General features: G+C 37.9%; 2 protein-coding genes across 2 annotated transcripts; one reads left to right on the plus strand and one right to left on the minus strand.

Annotated features, from left to right (window-relative positions):
* Positions 1 to 83: 83 nt before the first annotated feature.
* On the minus strand, positions 84 to 8,743 carry LOC109108431 (inner nuclear membrane protein Man1-like). Its single transcript, XM_042721931.1, has 13 exons — positions 7,415 to 8,743; positions 4,100 to 4,140; positions 3,897 to 3,966; positions 3,713 to 3,789; positions 3,477 to 3,556; positions 3,229 to 3,374; positions 3,039 to 3,140; positions 2,839 to 2,941; positions 2,544 to 2,722; positions 2,285 to 2,366; positions 2,029 to 2,134; positions 1,645 to 1,723; positions 84 to 1,560 (listed from the first exon to the last, which is right to left on the minus strand). The coding sequence occupies exons 1-13, from the start codon at positions 8,700 to 8,702 to the stop codon at positions 1,151 to 1,153; spliced, it is 2,763 nt and encodes a 920-aa protein (XP_042577865.1). The 5' UTR covers positions 8,703 to 8,743; the 3' UTR covers positions 84 to 1,150.
* A 308-nt stretch (positions 8,744 to 9,051) lies between these two features.
* LOC109066707 (wnt inhibitory factor 1) lies at positions 9,052 to 21,665 on the plus strand. The gene is made up of 10 exons (XM_042721932.1): positions 9,052 to 9,589; positions 9,716 to 9,855; positions 12,186 to 12,294; positions 12,772 to 12,912; positions 15,019 to 15,114; positions 16,204 to 16,299; positions 16,655 to 16,750; positions 19,176 to 19,271; positions 19,523 to 19,618; positions 20,840 to 21,665. Exons 1-10 carry the CDS (start codon positions 9,451 to 9,453, stop codon positions 20,968 to 20,970), a joined length of 1,140 nt encoding a protein of 379 aa, XP_042577866.1. The 5' UTR covers positions 9,052 to 9,450; the 3' UTR covers positions 20,971 to 21,665.
* The last annotated feature ends 1,091 nt before the right edge of the window (positions 21,666 to 22,756 follow it).

A 22,756-nucleotide genomic window follows, 5' to 3' on the forward strand; every position in this document is an offset into this window, starting at 1 on the left:
TAAATGTAGATGGGAAAGTGAAGTTAAAATGTGCTCATGTAGATTATGTAATGAATCTCATCAAGGAAGGAGATAAACATGAGTAATAAACAAGTACATTTTATTTACCTCATATCCACCCGAACTGCATCTAAACAAAAGCTGATAAATCTTTCTGTGATCCAAAATAGACATGACCGCAGCATGACATGCTCTGTTTATGAACGTGTCCCGATACAAATTAGAATCAGATCACCATATCAGGCTGCGACCGTAGCACAAGTGTGTACAAGAAAGTCAGAAAACAACTTCCATCAAAAACATCTCCTTTGGAAATTTAGAAGGGCCGGGGACAGCTTAAAAACAGCAGCAGGGTGGCATTTAAAATCTGCCAAGTGACCAGTAAGGGGGGGAAAAAGAACATCCATCTGCACCAACTATAATGGGAAAAGCATAACTTTTAAAATATAAACAAAACAGTAAATAATTATATACTTGAATATAATCAGGCTGTGACAATTAAGACTAGTGTTCAGAAACATGGCATTGAAGGGCAACACAATTGTTCATTTATCTCATAAAGCCACGTAGCCCCTTCCACATGACACGTCTCTGAATGCTGCAGTGTAGTTATTCTGTTGGCAAGAAACAAACGAGAGCTTATGACGATTTCAGTTTCATACAGATGATTTCAACCACCACCATTCAACGAGATATTTACAGCACCCCTTTCTAGAGTGTGTGCATGCTGTTCTTGGACTAAAAACTACAAAACAAAAAAGGCAAAGAAAAATAATAAAGGGAATACATCAGCTAAAACAGCATCAGGGAAATAAACATCCACAATATATGATACAATTCAAAGCTTAAATATAGGCATACTTTAACCAGCACATGCAGCTATGTATAGCCCAACAGAGCTCCTTGGAATTAAGGAGGGGAGTTAGTTACGTAAAAAATAAGCAGAGGCCGGAAAACTCTCATTCGTGTTGTGAGATTTAAAGTTGGAAGCCATTTTTGTCATTGAATCCATAAAGACGGTTTATCAAAAACAAAGCAAATACATAAGAAATTTGTGTCCACTTGCACCAGATATGAGAAGGACAGAGACTGCGTCGCCCACCTCTCCTAAAAGTTCTCACCGGACCAAGCAACTCTCTCTCCACCGCTTTCACACCAGTGTGTGCATCTCCCTTGCTTTCCTTGATACCAAAGAACAGGAAAAAAAAAAAACACAGCAGCTCACAGGTTTAAAAACCATTGCTTGCATATGGCTGACAAAACTGATTGGGCATCCCAGGTCGCCCAACTGTAAAAGCTCCACTCTGTCCACTCTGGTAAAGAGGACGCAGGAGAAGGGAGACTCGTATATAGCGAAAGAGAGAGCAGAGAGGATGGTGGTGGCCGTTAGCATGTGCCTCGAGAAACCCAGTGAGCTGGATGTGCTGGATCGCTGGTTCAGGCGAGACATGCTGTTCATACTGGAGCTGGAGGGCTTGAGGGGCGTGTTGCAGCCCAGGGCTTGTGGGAAACGCTGGTGGTAGCGATCCAGACGTAGATACTTGACCGTCACCAGCTTACCTATAAAAAAGGCAAGACAGGCTTAAGCGGACTGAAAAATGCAGTTCTTCTGATTAATCTAGAATAAAAGCAACGTTTGTTTACCATCAAACCAGGAGCCATGAAGCGCTTTGAAGGCTTTCCCAGAATGCTCTGCTGAAAGGCACTTCACATAAACGCAGCCCTAGATGAGAACAAAATCATACAGCACATCAACCCATTAATTACATGCTTCTAGGAATATTACTCCGTTCCAAAAGAAAGAAAAGTTTCAATAACACCACACATTAAAAATGAACTGTTCAATGCATTTTATGCTTCTTACAATACAACTCCATGGGAATAAACTGAGTCAAGTCAAGTCCACTTATGAGGGTCCATGATGGCTGGGATGCAGCCTTTGAAGGCAGCAGGCAGCTCATTAGCTTTTGGACAAGAACCTATAAACCCAGGCTGTATATTTTGTAATGGATCACACAGGAGCCTCACCTCTCTTGAGTTTTTGTCAACAGCTATGTGAACGATTCCATCGTTATCACTGCACTTCTCCAAAATGGCTTCTTGAATGGCCAGGTGCCAGTTTTCCCCTACTTCCCTGTTCAAGAGGGAAATACTGAGCAGTGAGACTACATTTCTCTAAAACACTCTATCATGCAAAATTACATACAATTATGTAAGCAAATACATTTTACTTGAACAGCCAATTCAATGTGAGGTCACATGCAAAAGTCCTTGAGAAACTTACATTACAGGATCAAACATGTTGCGAATCTTCAAGCATGGCGTTAAGCTGTTTGGTGGTGAATTTCTTCGGTCCAATGGAAAAGCTGAAGAACAAAACAAGCCACTTTAGGTTCACGAACATACTCTATATGCCAAAAAGAATGTGGACACTATGCATAAACATGTTGAATGTGCCCACAGGTATTAATCCAAAAAAAGTAAAAAGGCACAAGTTTGTCCTTAAAATGCAGAAGGTTGATTCCACATGAAGAAAACATTACCTTGCCCTTGCCACACTTTGGAGGGCATCCTGGACATCTTATCAGGTGACACTGAGGGCTGAAGCCACCGCCACACCATAAAGTCCGCCCCTCCTATCCTCTGCGTTTCCGTCCGGATGCGGGACTCATTAGCTGAGAGGAATGCAACGGCTCTGTCCCACACCTTCTTCATCTTCTTTCTGAGAGAATGACAATACACATACCCTTCAGAATACACTAGGCCAGGAAAAGAGGGTGTTTCATCCAAAAATGCAAAACGAGCTAAAACCAAATTTGCACTGCAAAGACGCAATACCTGTCTTGAGGCTGGACAAGAGAGTCACGGACGTGAGGGATGGGCAAATACTGCTGCAAGCCCTTATTCTCCTGACAGGCTTCATTGTGGCTTCTCATTACATCTGTGAAAACACAAAGCACAGGTGATTAAGATGCTTTACACCTGCATTGTGTAATTTCTGTGCTAAAAAATATAGCCTAACGATGAGACAGCCTTACCGATGATCCTCTCCACCATGTCATACATCTGTCTAGTTTCCTCCTCTTCTTTGCGCCATCTGTATTTCATGTAATACACCAAACCCAAAACTACACCGATGCCTGCAGAGAAACGCAGGAAAGGTTAGTGAAAAGATTTCGATCTTCCCCGTGCAGAAAGCACCAACCTCTACAGAAAGTAGAAGCCAACCTGAAAGGACGAAGAGAACTCTGTGGATCACAGTGAAGAAGGCGCGTCTGAGGCGACAGAAGAAGGACATGCGTGGGTGGATGGACTCCAGTCGTGAGATTTCTGATACGTCCTCTATGGGTTGAGCAGGGTCAGCACCAATCAACCTGCCAAGAAACCAACACACCCCCAATGAACACTGGAAACGGCACACACAGAGCGATAGACAGACAGACAGATAGATAGACAGACAGACAGACAGAAGGTACCTTATACCGACAACATCTTTGGTTTTCATGACCCACTCTAAAGACGTTTCAATCAAGTTTTCATAGGCTTCATTTTGGAGCTTGAAAGAGAAAGATGCTTTATTATGTTGTGCATTTTCATATTGGTAGAGACACTATTTCCCAAATTATACAATGAAATATGACAAAAGGTCATTGTCAAGTAAAGAAACTCGAACAGAAAACGGAGATCGAACACTTCAGTAAATAAAACAAACCTTGAGGTACGTAGAGGCATCACTAAAAGAGACGCTTCTGTTTAAAGGATTTTTAAGGTCCCCACAATCATGTTGTCCTGAAAGGCAATCAAACAGTTGCACTATTTAATGCTGCATATATTAGAACAAAATATATTTAGGATGAGTAAGTATAAATATATTTAAGTTGTATCTGAATGCTCACCAGCGACATCGGCCAGGTGCTCATGTAGAGACAGGAGCAGTTTAAGGATGAGGTTTCGGTCTTTGACGTCCTGTTCAAATCAATGCAAGTAATTTTTGCAAGTGCATGTTTAAGGACGGTAAAACCAGAAATAACTTTTTGATTGAAAAGGGAATTTGCTTGTCTAAAAGTTTAAAACGTGACACAGGTGATCAGATACTTACATACTGCAGATCAAACTCTGGTCCGAATGGGTGAAGTAGGACTGAAAAAGAAAGCAAAGTAAGTTGACAAATGGCATTACTCAGCACTAGACAAATTATAATGATATGACTGGATGGTATTTCCCAACTATGGCGTGGAGGAGGGCTGCTCATCGTCTCACACTTGAGTCATTGTCTGAACATTGTGCTTCTGTCCTCGCTCTGGCCCGGGCCCAGATTTAGCACAGCAACTGCCCTGCGTGTCTCAATCATAGACTGCATTGGTCTGGCTTATCAGACATGAGCCGTCTGATGTTGCAAGCCATTAAATACATCAATCTCTGAGAGGAAGCCATATATTTCGGAAAAACAATTGCATTTAAGTGTCAAGACCAAGTCTGGCCTAGATTTCAGGTGATGAGATAACATTTAGCTGTTTTTGTGGTTGAGCTATAGATTCAAGTGGCTTAAACCTTCTTACCCGTGGTAAAACCACAAAAATACATGGCCAAAAGTGGCCTACAGACCTTATTCAGGGTGGCGCCATATTTAATTTTTGACAGGAATGAAAACAAGGCTGGGAGAAATAGATGTACAGTTCAACAGACTATACTGTTGTTTAACAGAACAATTGTTCAGCTGACAAAACATCTTTTATGAAACAAATTTCAGTATAGAAAACTCCATAAAACAGTTTTAAAAGTTGCCATTTGTGAGATCTATGACCTTTACACAATGTGTGCTATTGTAAAGACATTAAATCTATTCTGTATTATGTCTAATCAAACTAAGGTCGGTTTCTTTTATAACAGCAGAATTAACAATAGGATAAACCATATTAATCACAACTATCTTCTTTATAATACACAGTGCATACAATTTAAAGTAGCCCTTGTTTCTCTGATAAGTTCTTAAAGCCTACTAAAATATTAGACACATCATAGAACTAAACTTTGACTATGTTCAGAATTGGACACTTGCAAACTATGTAAAAAAATAGCACATTACATAATGACATACATTTCAAACAGCTTTATGCTACACTGTTGCCACATGACCTTGTTACACTGCAGTTAATTCTGCAAGTATCATCCAGCTGACAATTAAAAAACAAAAGTGAAGGTTTGGCATTTTTTGCAGCCTGATCAGTGAGTCAGGATGTTTTCAATGACTTTAAGTCATCATACTGGAAGATCAAGTTAAGCGCAATGCTTTGCTGGATATTGTATTGAATGTTCCGACATATTTCATGCACACAGACTACTTTAATACTGTGCATATGTAGTGCACACAGCAGAAATACTAGTAGTGCTATTAGTTTCGTACTAGTTTAATAGTATGTTGTTCCACATAACCTAAATCACAAGCTGCAAACAACAATCTGAGCAAGTAGAAATCTGATACACATACTGTATATGTCACAGTCAAAGTGAGAATTAGGCATTTAGCCGGCCAGAGAGAAGTCAGTCACTCTAGCTGGCCGCAAGCTCCCAGAGTCCCCTGAGAGACAGACAATTAGGCCGCTTTAGTTTGTCTGTGACCTAGATGTCTGCAGCACGCTCCCCAGTCAAAGCTCCCTCCCTGAGAGACCAGCCATGCCACAAATATACATAGTAATTCATCAGTCGGCTTCCTCTCTAGAGCCGTCTCTGCCTCCAGAGCACTTTACTCTGATGGTACTCAAGCTATTTAAACTGAGCGGCATAACATGCACATCCAAGAACAGACTTTCTCTCATCTGGGAAAATGCATCAAAAGATTAATGCTGGCTATCACATTATGACCATAAAGGATGTCAACATGTCAAAATGTGGGGACTAGCAGACTAGCCATGATTATCAAATAACAGACACTTATAGAGTTCCCACACTTTCAAGAGTGAATTTCCATGACTTTTCCAGTCACTGATAATTCCTGAGTATTTAAAATAATTCCGTTTAATCTATTTTGAAAAATTATTTAAAAGCACAAAACTTACAACATAAACATTAAATAAAATTACCCTAGTAATTATTCAACATAATTTTGAAATTAATTTTAAAGAAGATTTTAAATTCTCAATTAACCAATGAATCATTTAGATCAACATTTTAACTAGTCTGAAGTGCATATCAGGTACAGTATGGATTGCAGACTACTTTTAACCTACAAAAAAGGCAATATTTAGCCAATCAAAAAAAGTACAAATTCATATGCATTCATATTTATTCTTATTAAAATTCAGCACCAACTCGCCTCCAGTAAGAAAAAACTTTTAAGATAAGGCTCCTTTGTCACAAATATGGTAAGCACTAAGATGTTGGAGAGTAATTTGACAAAGTTTCTGTCATAGACATCTAAGTTGAAGGTGCGAAGAGCTACCTGAAATCCACCAGCGCTGGAACAGTCATTTGACAGATCATGGAGAGCAACATATTTCTAATGCAAATTCCTCTCTCTGTCCCATAAAGCACCAGCGGCATAGACCACTTCCTGTCTAAGAAGGTGCAAATAGTCTGGGCCTGGGGTGATAAGAGCTGTGTGAATTAGTCACGTTTGACTCATGGAGCTGCAGAAACTATTAGAAAAACTTCGAGGAACATTCTAAAGCATTAAATGTGTCATTTTAAAACACACGCTCTGTGATTTTGCTTAGTAAGTCAATACAAGTTAATTTGACATTTGCCATATATACCAGATTCTAAACCACAGCGTACAGACAATCATTTGAGGGATGCAACAATATAAATAGCACTTAACATCATCATAATCTCAAAGAATGATGGTATTATAATCCAAAACACATATTGTACTACATTACTACAATAATATAGCCTAGTATCAATGCACCATGGTAATAAAAAAAATTTTGAGGTTGGGGGGTACAACATATCTATCATTGTATGAATACTGTAAACGTCAGCATTCCAAGTATCATAATATTACAAGCCGGTACATCACTGTACCATAGTACGACCATGTTTTTTGGACAAAGGATGAGGATATTATATTATATTTTTGGACATGTACCACAGTAACACTTTTTTTGTACATTCCATGGTAGCACCATGGTATTCTTTTCGGAAACTGAGTGGAAGTAATACATTCATTTGCTGTGGTATTTATTTGGTATTCAATCAGTAGCATCAAATACTATCAATTAATTACCATGGTAATACCATGTGTTTTGGATGAGGAACCATGTAAATATCATCCTATATGAATATATTACTTATCAACATTCAGTACTATTATACATACTGAATAATAAAACAGCACTTTCTGATAGCAATGCTTGTAATCAAAGCAAACCTTGCCTAAGGATATATCCGACACATGCCACCACTTCATACTTACTGCCTGCATCCCCCTCGGAGGAGCTGGAGCCCCTCATCCGCAGGTACATGAGGCCCAGCAGGACGAAGAACAGGCAGGCGGCTGTCAGGAGGAACATGGACAGGTAGTGAGCGCTGAAGCCGCCGGTAGCGGACACCTCCTCCCGTTTAAACTGCTGCAGGAGCTCGTCCTCGGGGACTGCGGTGTGCTGCTTGGGCTTGAGGACTGAGGCATGGCTGTAGGAGTGGTTGGAACCGGTGTGGTTCGAGTGGTTCGCTCGGTAGGTCGCGGTGTAGGAGGGAAAGCGCTGTCTGAGCCCTATACTGAACCGACTGCTGCAGGGGGACTCGCCGTCTCCGTTGTCGAGGTGGTTCTTATTAAAAGAACCGGATGAGATACCACCGCCACCGGTGACGCTGCTACCATCATCCCCGTCAATCCCGGAGAGTTTCTGGTAACTGCGGCTCTCGTAGCTTCCGCTGAACTCCCTCGGTTTCTTCTCATCTCGTTCCCCGAGCATATCTAGACTGAAGTCGGGAGTATCATGCGCCGTCTTCTCCGCGCTCCAGACACTCCGGTACGGGGAAGAAGAAGAGGCGGCTGGACTGTGTCTGGAAGTCAGACGGCGTTCGCGGGGACGCTCTCGTTCACCCTCCTCTTCCTCCTCCTCGTCTGAATCAGAGTAATCCCTGGCTAACTTACTACTGTTAGACTCATAAAACGACTTATTCCCGTTCAAAGCCCGACTGTCTCTTTCCGTTTCCTCTAAATCGTTGGATTTGCCTCGGTCTGCCCACCACGGAGACGCAGAAATGCTTTTCCTGTCCACGGATAAGCCGAGGGAGGCGGCGGGTGTTCCCGCAGGCCTGAAGCTGGGTGTCTGCAGCGCGGATCCTCGGTGTCTCCTGCTGGCGCCGCCGCTGTGATTCGGGCCTCCTTTCTTCTGCGGTGCCTCCGCGTCTGACTCGTCCGAGCTGAAGCCCAGCACGAACTTTCCGGGTCTGCGCTTTTCGCTCCGGCTGGCGCTCAGACGCGTGACGTCACCGTCTGGTGGCCTGGCGCTAAGTCCCGGAGATCGCGCCGCGGCGTTGCTGTTGCTAGCGCCGCTACCGCCGTTGCTGTTGATACTCCCGCTGCTGCTGCGTCCTTTTCCGCTCCGGGAGCCCCGCGGCTGTGGCTGCTCCTCCCGCAGCTTTTTCAGTTTCTTCAAGTACACGGGCCGTGTGCTCTCCGTAACCGGGCCCGGGGTGTAGCCGAGCCGTTTTAATTCAGACACAAGCTCCTCATCCGTTAACTGTGCAGACGCCATCTTTGCACGAAAAAAACGCACACAGCGAGACACGGCGGAAGTGACGTAGAAGTAAGCGGACAGACGGCCAACTTGAAAGGAACGAAACGGGAAACCTTTTTTTTTTTAATTATTAAATTAACAACATTATACATCACTATGAATGACAAAGCCTAAAATCTAAATAAAGTATATATATATAATTTATAACATATAATATATATAATTTTTTTTTTTTAAATCGTATCTTTAATATCTTTTAGATATTCTAACACCTGGTTAACATGCATGTAGGTTCATATGAATTAAATGAATGAAAATGAATTAATATGAATGAAACTCTCCAAGTACAGCCGTACAGGTAATTTCAGTGCTGGTGTCGACACAAATTGAAGCAAGTGTAGAAATATGAAAATACAAATAAAGATTTTGAGAAAAGTATCCATGTTGAATTTGGTTAAACCAAGAGGAGCATATTTAATGATGGAAGAATACCTTTCATTATCACGCTGTTACACTTCAAATCATCAATCAGCTTGTAGTAAGCATTTCGACTATTCTAATTGTGACTCAGGGGCGCCTTGTATTAAACCAAGCCACCTTGTGGCGAAATCTGTGAATTGCAGCTCCTGCTGCGTACAAGTAGCTCGCGGAACAGTCCGCGCGAATCATTCTGTCAATTGAAGACTCGCTCGAGACACATTTAGTGCACGGGACTGGAGCGAGAGAGGAGAGCCAGCAAGCCGGCCAGTTCACTTTAAACCAAGGGATGGCTTTCAGGACGCCTGCTGTTCAACTGCACCTTAAAACGTGCTTTCTTCTGCTTTTAGGGGGTCTGATGGGAGCTGCCCAAGAGCAAGGAAGCATGTTCATGTGGATTGATGCCAATCAAGCAAGAATATTAATTGGTAATAGTGTTTAGCGCTTTAATGATATTAGAGCCCAAGTGTGAAGCAAGCCAGTGCATAATGACTTTAGCACAGGGGTTTTCAAGCTATGGGATGCTTGTGAATGCTCAATGTTTTATCCAACAGGTTTTGAAGAGGATATTTTAATAGTCTCCGAGGGCAAAATGGCCCCATTCACACACGACTTTAGGAAAGCACAGCAGCGAATGCCAGCAATACCTGTCAATATCCAGCACGTGAACTTCACCTGGCAAGCCACTGATCAGGTAGGCTACTGTAAAACTTTTGTATTCTTCACCCTTAACCAGGGACACATTACACATTTTATTTTCTTGACGCAGTCCTATTCAAATAAAATATCTAAACATTTTTAAAACCAGTTTATTCTAGCTACTTGATAAGCAGAATTGTTGAAGTTAGTTTTTATCTTATACGTGCAGGTGGAGTTCTCAGGTTTATTGACTTTTATGATTAACATGTTTGTGTAAATAAGCTGTCTTACAATTCTGAAATACATGAAACAATATGAAATATGCTGTTAATATAATAATATATATTTCTTATATGAATTATTGTCACATTTCTTAGTATTTTCTTGTTTACCTATAAAATATCTAAACAACGTTTAAACAAGATCCTACATTTAAATTAACTTAACATTAAAAAGACATTTTCTAACGAGTTAATAATGGATGCAATAATGTTTACAATAAGTATATATTTATATAATATAAAAAATTGTTTCAAAATATTTTCTTTGAAAACTAATCTCATGCAGTTTTGATTCTCAATTGAATTGCTCATGTTTTAAAGTAGCTATACTTTTACTGAAAAAAGTTTGTAATTAATAAAATATTTTTGCACTTTGATATTGTAAACCGAATCTGTGTCGCATATTGGCCTAATTTGAAAGGAAAAAAAATGTCATTTCAATTATTGTGGTATTTTGCATGTTGGTGTTGTAAAGCTGCACGCGGATCAAAGCACGCGCCCGCCTCGTGAGCGCGCCTCCTCATGCATGTGCCAAACATCTGGGTCGTCATCAGTACACTGAGAGCGCGCGCTTTATTAAACAACCCAACTTCCATTTGGAATCACTTTGCGTTGTGTTGTTATTGCTTGTTGATCTTTTTTGTAATTCGTTATGGTTTTGGCAGAAACAGTGGCAAATTATTTTTACCCTACAGAGCTTTTCTTCAAGGTTTCATAAGATCATTTTTTACAGAAGGTCCCAAATAGCCAGTATCTGCTATTCATTACAAAATACATGACAAAAATCAGAAAGGAACTCTTTTAAAACCTTTTAGATCTCAGGATTCCTTCTAAAAATATAAAAGGTTTAATATATTTCCATGCATATTTTGAACTGTTTTAAGCATTATAAAGCATAATAATAAAAGTAACTTAATAATAATAATAATAATAATAATGAATAGTAGTAGTAGTAATAATAATAATACAAAAAAACATAATTAGGCTAACATAATTTTTAAAAAAGCTTTTATTTTGTCATTTTACATTTATTTGACAACTTTTCTAGTTACCAAAGTCATGTTTAGATTCAATTCGGATTTATGTCACTTTTTACAGTAAATATTTTTTCCAAAGCAGTTTTACCAACTCCAGTTAGCAAATAAACGTGACAACTGCAAGGAGAAAAGTAATAAAAAAAACACACAAATTCAAACTATTCTTGATCACATTTACATTGCAACTTTTAAAACATATTTCATAATATCATGAATAACCTTAAACTCACATAACACATATGCAACCATACAATTTTCCATTAAAAAAAAAAGTCAGTTTATCAAACTGCGAACGGAAACAGATCTATGATGCTCTTACATGCACCACAGCTTCATTCACAACTTTTGGGGGGAATGTACAGGAATCTCTTTTCACAAGTGATCTATCTTTGCACACCGGGATCATAATCCGTGAATGGCATGTTGACTTGATGAAGGAGCAGCAAGAGGGAGAAATTAAAATAGAAAGGGGAGGGATACGGAGGAAAAAGAGAAGGGCCCACTCTGTCCTGGCCCCTGTTAGCTTCAAAGACGGCCGCTGAGGCTTTAGAACAAAGGTCTCCGGTATAAAAGGCTGGCGGCGAGAGTTATCTGTGTTGGTTATTACCATTCAGCTGTAGGATTAGCTAAGCTCTCCACACAGCTTGTGTACTTTTGCCTTCATCAAACGCTGCCCAGCTTTTACACTCCAAAATCTAGAGACCCAAAAAAAGAAAGGAGGAGGAAAAAAAGAACCATCTCCCTCGCTTTCATCTCCTTTTGGGACAGTTTTTTTTTGTAGCATGTGTTTGGCCTTACCATCACAAGTGTGTAATTCTCAAAAGGTTGAGGTCATTAGTTAGAGAGCGAAGCTGCACTTCTTTCGGAGGAAATTGATTGCCTTGCAAACTTGAGGATACCCGGAAACCCACTTTTTAGTCTTTAGAGATGTATATGTGCTCCTGTCATGAACCACATGCAACATTTTTTGTGCTATTGTTCCAAACGCCCCTCTTTATGCAAATCTACGCTACGTCTTTGAAGTTTAAAACAAAGTTAACCTCTGTTTATCTTTTTTTTATATTCAGGCAGAGTACTTTTATGAGTTTCAGACTCTGCGTTCACTGGATAAAGACATTATGGATGACCCTACCGTCAACGTTCCTCTCTTAGGATCAGTGCCACACAAAGCCTCTGGTGTGCTTTTATTTTATTTATTCGTTTTACTATTGTTGTGGCGTTAATCTTCCCTCTTAAAGGGATAGTTCACCCAAAAAGGAAAATTCTGTCATTTTACTCACCCTGCACTTTTTCCAAACCTGTGTGAGTTTCTTGATTTTTTTCCATACTATGGAAGTCAATGGCTACCGTCAACTGTTTTGTTACCAACATTCTTCAGAATATCTTCTTTTTTGTTCAACAAAAGAAAGAAACTTACATAGGTTTGGAACAACTGGGGGGAATTTAATTTTTGGGTGAACCTTCCTTTTAACAAACGCTTTGATAATAAACTGGTGGAGTACTGGAATACTCATGAAGTGTATTGATATATTCACATAATTATATATCTAGATTCTTAAACTCACATCTATAAGATGATTATTATAGCCCATGTAACCTGTGGCACATCGATGCTTAAGGTTAGGTAATCAATAAGGGCTTTTGTGTACTCAGTGGTCCAGGTGGGCTTTCCATGCAGAGGTGACCAGGATGGTGTGGCAGCATTTGAGGTGACCATCCTGGTGATGGATGCTGGAGGAAACATCATCCTGAGGACACCACACAACGCTATCTTCTTCAAAACATGTCAGAGAGGTGAATTTTCTAAATATGTAGTCCAGCCTTACATGCACAAAATGATTGTGTGGTTTAAAGAAACCGTTATGGAAATGTAAATTACTGCATCAGGCATTGATACTTTGCTGATGAAAGCCCAGAAGCTCAGAAGAGTTTTCAAGAACATTCAGCTCAGCTTCATTTGAGTTGTTCATCTCCTAAAATAAAATATAAACTGACACAAATGAGACTTTTGACATATAATATGAGAATAGTGCTATCATAATATAGTATTCTGTATATGGTAAGATGTCTAAATGTCTGGTTTTATGTAAATGTGAAACATTATTGAGATCTGAAGCTCTAAAGATGTATATACACCACTACTCGAAAGTTTTGGTCAGTATAAATGTTTTTTTTTTTAAAGAATATTACAATTTTATTTAGCTAGAATGCATAAGATTGGCAAAAAGTAAAAGTATAGACTATTCTATCTCAAATAATTCTGTTCTTTTGAACTTTCTATTCTTCAAAAAAAAAAAGTATGAAAATGTTCTCACAGTTTCTCAAAAACATTTTTCAACATTGATAGAAATCAGCATATTAGGACTTCTGAAGGATCACGTGACACTGAAGTCTGGAGAAATGATTGCTGAAACCTCAGCTTTGCCATCACAGGAATAAATTCAATTTTAAAAAAGAAAGAATAACAACAAAAATATTTCACAGTATTGCTGTTTACTGTGTTTTTGATCAAATAAATGCAGTCTTGGTGAGCATAAGAGACTTCATTCAAAACATTTAAAAAATCTTACTGACCCCAAGCTTTTTTTCTCAAGCAAAAAACCAGGAGACTTCACTAAAAGCCTTCTTTTGCTCTAAAAGAAACAATCAAGCCATTAAAGAGCTCTTATTTAGAGCATGTTTTGTCTCCTCTCCCTCTCGCTCTTCTTTAAGAGTAGATGGTAAGAGAGGGAGAAGCAGAGATCATCATGCTACGGGTGACTCTCAACCTCACCCACAAAGCCATCGCTGGCTCGTGAGGTCATGTGAATCCTGCCAGCTGCAGCCCTTTAGAATGAGCGTGTTATGTTTTTCTCTGATCCCCCCTCCCTTCTCTCACACACACTAACCTCACGGTGTTGCATTCCCTTACACACCCTTCTCCACCCCTCTCCATTCGGCATGTAGACTTCACAGATCAAATGGTCCATCTGTCTGAAGCCACCCCGCAGGGAGGAAGCAAAGTGTTTCCTAGTGACAGCTGAGGGTGCCTTAATGACTAGTACTCAAAACTTTTTCTTTTCTTTTTTTTTTTAAAGTCTGGCTGCTTGAATTTCACCCACAGGACAAAATGATGTTGATGTAGTTGATATAGCTTAACACCTTCAACTTTATCCTCTTTTTGAAGACCATTTTTAAGAATGTTAAACAACAGTTTCGTGTTTCATAAACATGATACAAATGAAACTGCATCGAGTTAAACTTAAAAAAGGTTAGTTTAACCAATAATTAACATTCTGACATTATTTACCCAACTTTGTCATTTCAAACTTGACAAAAACACAAAAGGAGACATTTAACAGGATGTCCAAGCTGCTCTTTTCCATATAATGAGAATGAATGGGGACTAAGAGCAACAAATGACTTTCCAGCACTACTTTCCAAGCATTTTGAAGCTTTAAATGAAGAACAGATCCAGATTTAAAGCGTTTTTCAATGAAAATATATCTTGACAGCCTCAATCCCTATTCACTTTCATGGTATGGAAAAGAGCAGCTTAGACATTCTGCTAAATTTCTCCTTTTGTTTTTCACAGAGAAAAGAAAGTCAAATGGGTATCCAAAGTACACTAAATAACATAGTCTTTAAAGACAGTTGTGAATTACATTGAAACACATCTGCAACAGTATATGGTGCCACATTGCATTTGACAGAGTTGTTGACATTGTGGGTTCACCTCAAAGCTGATTTTTTTCTCCTTATGTGCTGGTGTCAGTTCTTTTGAAGGAAGTACTGTTACTGAATTCACTGCTCTTTTTGATGTCCTTGAAGTGGAATAAGAAGGGAGTAAGTTAGGAAGTGTTTGGTGAAGATTAAAAAAAGAAAGGAAATGTTCTCACCATTTATGTCTCCTTTTTCTGGCAAAGTGCCCTGGCGGTTGCCGCAATGGAGGCTACTGCAATGAAAGGCAGGTCTGCGAGTGTCAGGATGGGTTTTATGGCATTCACTGTGAGAAAGGTAACCATGCTTATATAAGCCCATCATAAAGACAAATAAAGTTACTGATTAGTATGTTGTAAGTTGCCCACAATGCAGTTTACTTAGAAATATATACAAATTAAATAATATAAAAATAAAATGAACATTCAAATAAAAATTAAAACAAATTATTTATATTAAATGAAATATAGTAATTATATATTACATATTGAAACAACCTGCAACCACACAAACCCATTAATTTTAATCAATAGTTTTGGTCTTGCTAGATCTCTGAAATGTCCCATAAAGATCTTATAACGTACCTGCAACCACACAAACCCATTAACACCAGGTGTGAGCATGTAGAACCTTGTCATAAAGTCTCCACTAAAAAAAGCCAGATAGGTTCATAAAAAAATAAGAGAAGTATAAAGATAGAAGTAACTCTTTTCTCAGAAAGACAAGCCTCCTTTGGAAACAAACGATTGCATATAGTTTATTATGATGATGATTATACTCAACCTCAGGGCATCACTTCCCAAAATGCCTTGTGCAAATTACAAAGCGTGGTTAAGCTCCCTATGTACCAGTTTAGATGAAGGAATCGAGCATGCATGTATTCTAGAAGGCTTCTTGTCTGAAAAATGTGAATTACCCGGCAGGTTGGGAGGCACAAACATGTGTTTTTCATCTATTTACAACTTTAAAGAGCGGTTTACCAAAAAAGGGCTTCCATTAGACTCTGAAAATGTTTTCAATATCCTCATTGTAGCTGTGTTTGTACCTTAACCGCTTCCACAAAACACCTTTCATCCAATACAGCTTTTGGCTGATTTGTTTCGCCTGCGTCGCTGCCAAAACCACAAAGATTTGTGCTTTGCATATCAAGAAAACCTGCAGCCATAAATATCCTTTCATTCTTCAACAACAATAGCTGTGTGTTTAATATGTAGATTTTTTTAACTTAAAACTAGAATATTGTTTCCTTATTTTCAGTTTGTCCCTGGAAACATTCATTTTTATTTTGCATTAAGAATATTTGAATCATGTGGGATGAGCTGCTACAAATAAAGTACATATCATGTTATATTAGATACAAGTTTAATGTCTTCTTCTCTTTATTAGCCCTCTGTTCCCCAAGGTGTCTGAATGGTGGCCTGTGTATGAGCCCAGGTGTGTGTATATGTCCTCCAGGCTACTTTGGACCCAGCTGTGAGAGAGGTTAGTTTCCTACTTATTATATCATATCAAACATGCTGATATTGTGCTATATATGCATTCAACCATTCATTAAACCATAAATTACTACACTTGAACTTGACTAAAACATGCTATAAAACAACACATATAATACACAAAAATAAACATGAAGGTTTTAAAAACATTATCATGACTAATTAATCAATAACAAGACAGAAAATACTCTAAATGATTTAGACCAAAAGGTCAAAGCCATGAAACATGATCTACAAAACTGTTACATAAATAAATAAAAGCACAAATTGTTTGTGCATCATTTATCTTTGTAGTTTGTGATGTGTTCACTAACTTTGCGTTGTTTTTTCTACATTAACAGCTAACTGCAGCACCACCTGTTTGAATGGAGGGACGTGTTTCCATCCTGGCAAATGCATCTGTGCCGTCGGCTTTGAAGGGAGCCGCTGTGAGCTCAGTGAGTTCAGCTGTGTACACTGTGAAAGAGCAAACTACAGTCAGAACACAATAACAGAACACATTTAAAGCGATCTAAACAAAATCAAGCCAATTTGCAATAATAATTAAAAAAAAAACATTCAAATGGGTTTTTACTGCAAAAAAATGTGTTTCTTACTTAGATTTTTGACTTTTTTACCGCCAAAATATCTAAAAATTCTTAAATCAGGAAGGGTTTTCTAGACAAGTAAAAATTATTGTCTTGTTTTCAGAAAAAAACAATTCAAAATTAAGTGAGTTTTTGCTTGAAACTAGCAAAATAATCTGCCAATGGGGTAAGCAAAATAATCTTATTTCAAACAAAAAACAAGATTACTATGCTTACCCCATTGGGGTAAAAAAATATACATTTTTTAAATAAGAAATGCAACTACTAAAAGGGCATTGTTTTATATGCTTGAGGAATCAGAAAAACAATTGTAGTCTTTATGTTCAAAAGTACCATTCAAAATTAATGGTTTTATTCAGAAAGAATGCGTTAAATTGATCAAAAGTGAAGACATTGACGATATAACAAAAGATTTCTCTTTCAAATAAATACTGTTTTTTTCGAAGAATCGATATATTTTCAATATATGTTTCTCGGAAGAATCCCGAGAAACATATATCGTGGTTTTCACAAAAATATTAAGCAGCACAATTTTCAACATTGATAATAATAAGAAATGTTTCCTGAGCACCAAATCGACATATTAGAATGATTTCTAAAGGATCATGTGACACTGAAGACAGGAGTAACGGCTGCTGAAAGTTTAGCTTTGCATCACAGAAATATTGTAATTAAAAATATATTAAAATAGAATACAACATTTTATTTTGCACGTAACTCAAAAAAATTAAATTCCCAAACCTATGTCTCAAAATGCCAACTTTCAAGTTTTAGGACTACTAACTAAACAGCTCTATTAACTTCTAACATAGAGTATTAACTGGCTGTTGCTTTATCATCATCATCTTTCAAAGGGAAAGCCGTGTTGTTGTTCTTTGGCAGTAATAGGCTCACTTTCACAAATTGCCCTCAGAGCAGTTCTCCAAGTAAACTTCCTAAGTGAAGTGTGTTCTCACATTAGTGTTAAATGGACCGGCACCTACATGGGCAAACACAGGATGTAATGCAGTTGTGTTGTCACCCTAATCACTAATAACGATCTCATGAGCTCACATGCACTCAAGCAGTGTGGCGTTTTATCTCTGGCCATTCACAGAAAGCTTTTTACTTCCTTTTTTAAAATTAAGTGTAAGTATTGAGATAAAAGCCATTTAGAACTTGCTCACTGAGACTTGCTTTGAAGGTGATAACTACTATATACGTACTTCCTTTGCTTTAAAGGTCTGTATCTATTTCGTTGATGTTTAAACAACTCCTCTTTGACCCCGAATTTCATCCTTTCCTCTTCAAAGGCAGGAAGTATTGCAGTATTCAGAGGCGCTTGGTCTGAAAAGGGAGGAAAGAGAAAATATTGATGTAACATCTCTGTAACATTTTAATAGTGGGCTGTGACATAAACGCCTGGAGTCCCGTTGAGGTCATGTTATGTAAAGACGTCCCCCTCTTTGTCTGGTTTCATTGGTATGGATTTCGCTGATTTGTCAAGGAACAAAGAAGCCGCTGAAATTCAGTTGATCTTGATCAAATGCAGGTTTGGAAAGGTTCTGTCTGCCTGTGTGCCCATGCTTTAAAGCCTAATGGCAAATAAGGACATTAAATAAATTAATTAATTAATGAATTGTGTGTGCATTGAAAAATGTACATTGTTTATTTTCTATAAATATATTTATATAAATATAACATGCAATATTATATTAATATATAATGTTTAATATACGTAATTTATTAGATTTCTATTCAGAATGATGTTTATAATATTGTGTCTTATATTCAGTATAAACATCCCTAAAGCAAGATCAGTTACTGTAGCTTGACTAGTAAAATTGCATAAAAAAGATAATAAAGTAAGCTTTATATTGTAAAACCCAATAAATAAAGAAATAATGTTAAAATTGAAATTTTATATTTTATATAAATAAAATTTTATTAGATAAAAAAAAATGAAATAAAATAAAGTTGATACTGTGTAAAACCCAGTTGCAAAAATAAATAATTACAAAATATAATTATCATAATAATAAGTGTGTGTGAACATGTTAATATATTATTTTTTTAAATATATTTTTTGCAATGTAATTCCCCTACTTCCATTAAAACTGAATAGAGAAATGAATAATAAACCAGAGCTATTGTTCAAGATGATCTTGTCATAATAATATAAGTTACTAATAGTATAAGTTAAGATAACTTATTTTAAAACGGCAGTTAGCAAGAAAAAACATTGTTTTTGCATTTTGGGATTGCGACTAATGAATTTTGCAATTCTTGTCTGCAGGTAAATGTCGACAGCCGTGCAGAAATGGAGGCAAATGCACGGGGAGGAACAAATGCAAGTGCAGCAAAGGCTACCATGGCGATCTGTGCTCCAAAGGTGAGATTATCTCGACTTGGCAGAAGAACTGTGGACATATTTAATCAATAACACATGTTCGACTGCTGCATAGCTCTGTGCGTTTTGCTCGCGCACAATGAACACACTGAAAAATGAACCGTCGGTGCTTGATTGCACCTTCAAATTTCCACTCGGGCTGCAGGCTTGCTGAACAGCACAGGATACATTTCTAAGACTAAACACTGCGTCTCTGTGTATGGCTGAATGTGTATGTGTATACGTGTGTGCAGCTGTCTGCGAGCCCAGCTGTGGAGCACACGGGAGCTGTGTGGAGCCCAACAGGTGCCAGTGCAGGGACGGCTGGCATGGACGTCACTGCAATAAGAGTAAGACAACATCCTTTTTCCCAAGGCCAAGATACTAATTGCCACCTGGAAATGGATTAGAGCAAGAAATCCGCTGTAATGCCAGGGTATTACCATGGATATTTTGACATACTGTATTACTATAATAATACCATAGGTTTTTGGACAAATGATATTCGTGGTAGTACCTTGGAGTGCTATGCAATTGAAAAAAACTTAAATTAAATGAAAACAGCTTTGTTAACTTAAAAAAAAAAAATGAAAACTAAAGATTACTGGGAAAATATTAGAATGATTTCTGGAGAAAACTAAACTAAAATACATTTTCATGACCCCAGAACTAACTAATATAAACAGTAAAGTTTATAGATATATATATATTTTTTTTTTTTGGTACTTTTTAAAACCTGAAACCGGTACAACCCACCTGCATTAAACATGAAAATGCCACTAGACAGCAATAAACAGTAGTCAATGCTGAGAAATGCAAACATTTTTAAATGATACCATTATGCTTTTGGCCCCCTAAAAACACTAAAACAAAACTAAATAAGCTGAAACTAGAAAATGTTGAAAAAAGATAGAAAAACTTTGTGTAAACAAAAACTAAACTTAATTGAAAAGGCAAATTAAAAACAAAGTATTATTATACTTAAAAATATAATTATGATAACCCAGATGCCATGCAGAAGTCATTGTCTATAATTAAATATTTAATATCACGACACAGTATGTTTTTGTAAGGCCAGTTATGTATTTTACCCTCATGCATTTAATTTATAGTGACATTCAACCACAAGTTAAGCAAATTTAACTATTTTTAATTTACTATTTTTCCTTCTCAGTAAGTCGTATTGAACAGTCTTTATCAAATTGACCACAGTTTGCAGAATTTGAACTAAAACCCTGGCAAAAATACTTGTTTTGTATACATTCACAGTTTCGTATTTCTATTTTTGATCATTATGGCAATATTTTATTATTTAATATGGAGCATGGTATCGCCACACATTGTTATCATAATAACGGTTAGCTGCTTAAATGGTTGAGCAAAATAAACTATTTTTAACTAGTACTTTTTCATACTTTTCCTAGACAATTAAGTAGTATTGAACTATTTTATATCGAACAACCACAGTTTGCACCATTTGAACGAAAACCCCCAGTGAATACGGCTTGGCTCTCAATCATAAATGTTGTTCTGCACTGTGCGACACATTTTTAATGGCTCTCTTCCTCCAGGATTTCGTGGAGGAGTCTCCAACAGCCAGCGGGTCTCTGGTTCCAAGCACAAGTCACAGCCCGTGGCAGCGAAGGACACACAGGAAGTGCCTGAATCCAGTCAGCCCACTGAAACCAACTATGTGGTTTAAGCCTCCAAATTTTGGGTCAGTGGCCCCTCCGTTTCAACATCGCCTTCTCCGGAACAAAGCTTTTATCCTCCTCATCGGGACACTCCCAAGCTGGACTGCTGCTTTCTCAGAGCGAGACTTGTTTTGTAGTACAGTCACAGTGTCTTATTTTACCATACTAGCGCCTTTGATATAAAATCTCCCACAGTCACCCTTCATTAAGCTTCTGTCCTGCGTCAACCAAGAGGGGAGTGAGTCACATGCTTGTGGTGAGCGTCTGTGATGTTTGCGCGGTTTAGCTTCAGATGTGGCGCTGAATCACTGGGAGAAGTGTACATTACGATCCGAGAACTTCCGGGTGCGGATCTGGCTTTTCTTAGGAATGTAATTGCTGTGTTTGTCTTGTGCTCATGGTTCGTTTGATTTAGTAAACATATTGTCGTCGTTATTGTCATTAACATTCTTTTTCATTCAAATCACACTTATGTAGTAGCTTCTCCAGCAAGTACTTGTATATGTATCCTTTTCATGCTTTGTAAAATTAAAATATATAGATATATATTTAGATATGGGTAGACCGTCTTTAAGTTTATGCTTGAAGTTTTCATACTTATGTATAACAATGCACATAAGCTGCTTGTGATGTTATAAACAAAGCCAAAAAGTCTTAATTATTCATGCGACTTCATTACAGAAATAAAATGTGTTTTCATGGAGTCTGTGAAGATGAAGTGTTCTTTTTTAACTGGTAATGCAACAGTTCTGTCATTACTTGTTGTTGTTCCAATCCTCTGTTTATTCTAAGTGCATCTGCCGCTTTAAATTTTTGTGCTCGTTATAGCAGGATTGATTCTGATTGGGTGTCAATCCCTGCGTCTTAATGTGCCTACTATACTACGCCCTTAAAGTATGTACTCTTTTGGTGAAGAAAAAGTACACACTTTTGAGTAGACAAGCTTTGGCATGTCACACAATTGCATCTTTAAGGGACCGCTCTGTGGCACCTGTTATACGCACCCTGTGACTGTAAACTGGCCTGTCAATCATCTTGTCACAGTTAACATCCTCCACATTTAATTTAATTTAACTTCCTACCGTACTGGAGAGAAAAGAAGTAGCTCGTTGATCTGCCAGTCGCGGGTCTTTCATGCATGATGCATTTATAAGTTAACCACCTAATGGATGTTTATAAAAGTTCACATTGCTGTTGCAGATGAAATATAACATGGATAACAATAAATAAATAAATAAATATATTTATTTATATTTATTTAACCAGGTTTAATGTTGATTATTAGTAACCTAGGAACTGTTTGTAGTTCTGGACCGAATCCTTCACCAAAGCGCAATGGATTGTGGGCAGTTTAAGCCATTAGACTGTGCATTGATCCACACTTCAAAAATCGACCTGAAATAATAGTAGACCATCCGGGTTTTTTTGGCATACTCTTTTCAACATAGCCTACTATGCTTTGGGACACACTTATTCTAATCCCACATACTATTTAGGATGAGTAGTATGAACATTGAGATGCAGGGTGATGCAGGTTATCGCTGTGGTGTGGACTCTGCTGTTCTTTAATATTGAGAACGTTTTTTTAGGACTATATCTTTATAGCTATTGTCCTTGGTGTGAAGAGACCTTAAGTTTGTCAAGCTCCAAGAAGGACACAAAAGGACCATAAAAGTGTAAAAATGGTCCATACGATTCATTGAAAATCTGTCTTTGGGTGTTCATAAGAACAAATTCATTTGAATGGGCTCTTTTCAGTAAACTGGATAATCCAGTTTACAAAACTGAGACATT

This window comes from Cyprinus carpio, chromosome B4 (genome assembly GCF_018340385.1).
Source record: "Cyprinus carpio isolate SPL01 chromosome B4, ASM1834038v1, whole genome shotgun sequence".
NCBI lineage: Eukaryota > Metazoa > Chordata > Actinopteri > Cypriniformes > Cyprinidae > Cyprinus > Cyprinus carpio.